This window comes from Corvus brachyrhynchos, unplaced genomic scaffold (genome assembly GCF_000691975.1).
Source record: "Corvus brachyrhynchos isolate BGI_N302 unplaced genomic scaffold, ASM69197v1 scaffold1120, whole genome shotgun sequence".
Lineage (NCBI taxonomy): Eukaryota > Metazoa > Chordata > Aves > Passeriformes > Corvidae > Corvus > Corvus brachyrhynchos.
In genome coordinates, this window is record NW_008235737.1 from 180,043 (window position 1) to 182,315 (window position 2,273).

The following is a 2,273-nucleotide window of genomic DNA, read 5'->3' on the forward strand; positions in this document are numbered from 1 at the left end:
ATTTTACTTACCTTTTAAACTACTTTGGGCTCATCTACTTTCTCATCAGGCATATCTGGTATATATGCATAGACACGTATAGTTTGATTATCTATCATGAAACATTTTGATCTTAATTAATTCAAAAAGCTTAGAGACACCACATACATCCAAACATCTGGGTAGCATAACAGGAATATATATCATAAAGCAAACTTATGGTTGATTCTAATAAAATATGCTTTCCAAAGTAATTCTTCTGGTTGTCAGACATATATGATCCATGCTTTCAATGGAAAAGGAAACCAAAGTAACCACAGCTTTCCATGCAACAGTGTAGTTTGTGGCTGTGGTTTTAGTAAAGCCAGCAGAATCCAATGCTAGATCTGTAGATTTGCAGTTCTGCCATGCAATTGTACCATGCACTGGAGCACGTGGAGATCAGGATTTTCAGGACATACTCAGGAAAAATCACACTTTGTCTCATCAGGAGCTGAATAATAGGAAAAAAGAACAAAGGACTGCTCAGGCCAAAAATAGGTCTTCACAACACTAAGGAATACTAAAGATGCAGATGAGTAGAACGTGCCCTTCTCAGATAGATTTTGCAAGGCTCTGGAGCAAAGGAGCTGCTGGCTCTAGGAGCCGGTGTGTGCTGGCTGGTGGAGGTGGAGAGCGAAGGGCAGTGTGCCTTGCTGTGCCAATGCACCGAAGTGCAGCAATAAGCAGGGTTCTGTGGTTAGGTGCCTGTTCCACTCAGGGAGCAGAATTTAGAGGTTTGGGTGGAAAGAGTCATCACTATCCAGCTCTTCACCCTTCACTGCTTTCAAAGTGTACATCTTGGGCATCAAATACATCGTTGCAAATAACTCTGCAGTCTGCACAGGCACCTACCTGTTGAAGTTCCCAATGACCCAGAGCGCTTCCCTCACTGTCACTTTTAAGCAGGCAGAGGAAGAGCCAACAAACTGCTCCACTGCTCCCTCCACAACCGCAGCTTCCACGCTCCTGGCACCTCACAATCAGTCGCAACCCCCCGTGAGACTTGAGAGCCACACTTACCGCAGGGCCGGGGGCCCGGCCGGCAGCGCGGGGCCCAGCAGCAGCAGCAGCCCCAGCAGCCCCCGTGCGAACATGGTGCGAGCTGTGCTGAGCCGCAGCTGGAGCGCTCCTGCAGACGGGCGCACAGACAGCCGGACAGACCCGCCAGGCACGCGGAGAGCTGCGAGCTGGACAAGCCCGGCTCCAGCGCTCTCCCCCCGTGCTGCAGTGGCTCTGATTAGCTGCCTGGGAGCGGGATTTGGGCAGCACTCTGGGAAGGAGGCCGGTGCCAAACCCCAAAGTTTACAGTCTAGGCAGGGAAGTAATTAGAAACAGTTGCGCAGCCAGATGGTTTATTTTGATGTTTTAAAAGTGGCCCGTTCACAGATGTGAACGAACTATCTCATTCTCAAAGTACAGGCACCGTAAATATTTGAGGTATGTGTATCCCCCTGTCCTTTGACAGATGGCTGCTTGGGATAATCTGTGAAACTTGTACCTCCGAGGAGACAGGACCAGCGCTCCCCAGCTGCAGCATCCCTGCCTGACTGCTGGAGCACCTCCCTGGCGCCTGCCTTCCCAGGTCCATCCCTTCCCTCCTTCTCCTGAGGTCACCTGCTCACGTCACTGCACCGTGCGACACTGCAGGCTGCCAACCTACACCAGCATGAGTGACCACACATTCAAAGTATTATTAGTTTGCCATTTCCTAACGCCTTATTAAAACACAGTCCAATACTTCATCGCAGCAGTGGGAGATTTTTTGTATTACTTTAAGCTAAAAGGAAGGATAGTCTCTCCAAATGAATCAGCTTTGGCAGATATGGCCACGTGCAGTTCTTTATGCTGTGGAAAAGTTTTCGATCCCTCTGGCTGTCCTGGGAAATTGCTGATTGCCTGATACCTCCCTGGGATGGAAGGCTCTTAAAGAAACAAACTGACCACAGAAGATGGTAACTTATAGGTGTTCTACTCTACACACACACATACACGTTTTTAAAGCAGGCAGCTGACAGAAGCTTTCACTGGTTCTGAAGCCAGTATTGGAGATTAAAGCCCATCAGCTTTCTCAGAATGAACAACTCTTGTTTTAATTTCATATTAAATATCTAATATACCACAGATTATACTGTTCCAGAAAACATTTTAAGATTTAGTTAAAATTCTCCGACTCAGAGGCTGCCTTTCCTATGAGTTTAAGTGGGTGTCTTACATTTTACGTAGTGAACTCCAGGGGACCATTCACACAATTC

At 47.7% G+C, this 2,273-nt stretch overlaps 1 protein-coding gene across 1 annotated transcript in view; it reads right to left on the minus strand.

Annotated features, from left to right (window-relative positions):
- ITGBL1 (integrin subunit beta like 1) overlaps nucleotides 1-1,266 on the minus strand; it is a 139,313-nt gene extending 138,047 nt beyond the window's left edge. Inside the window, exon 1 of the mRNA XM_017733207.1 lies at nucleotides 1,042-1,266. Coding sequence (XP_017588696.1) covers nucleotides 1,042-1,115 — 74 coding nt within the window. The 5' untranslated portion in view covers nucleotides 1,116-1,266. The remainder of the gene's footprint in view (nucleotides 1-1,041) is intronic.
- Nucleotides 1,267-2,273: the final 1,007 nt, after the last annotated feature.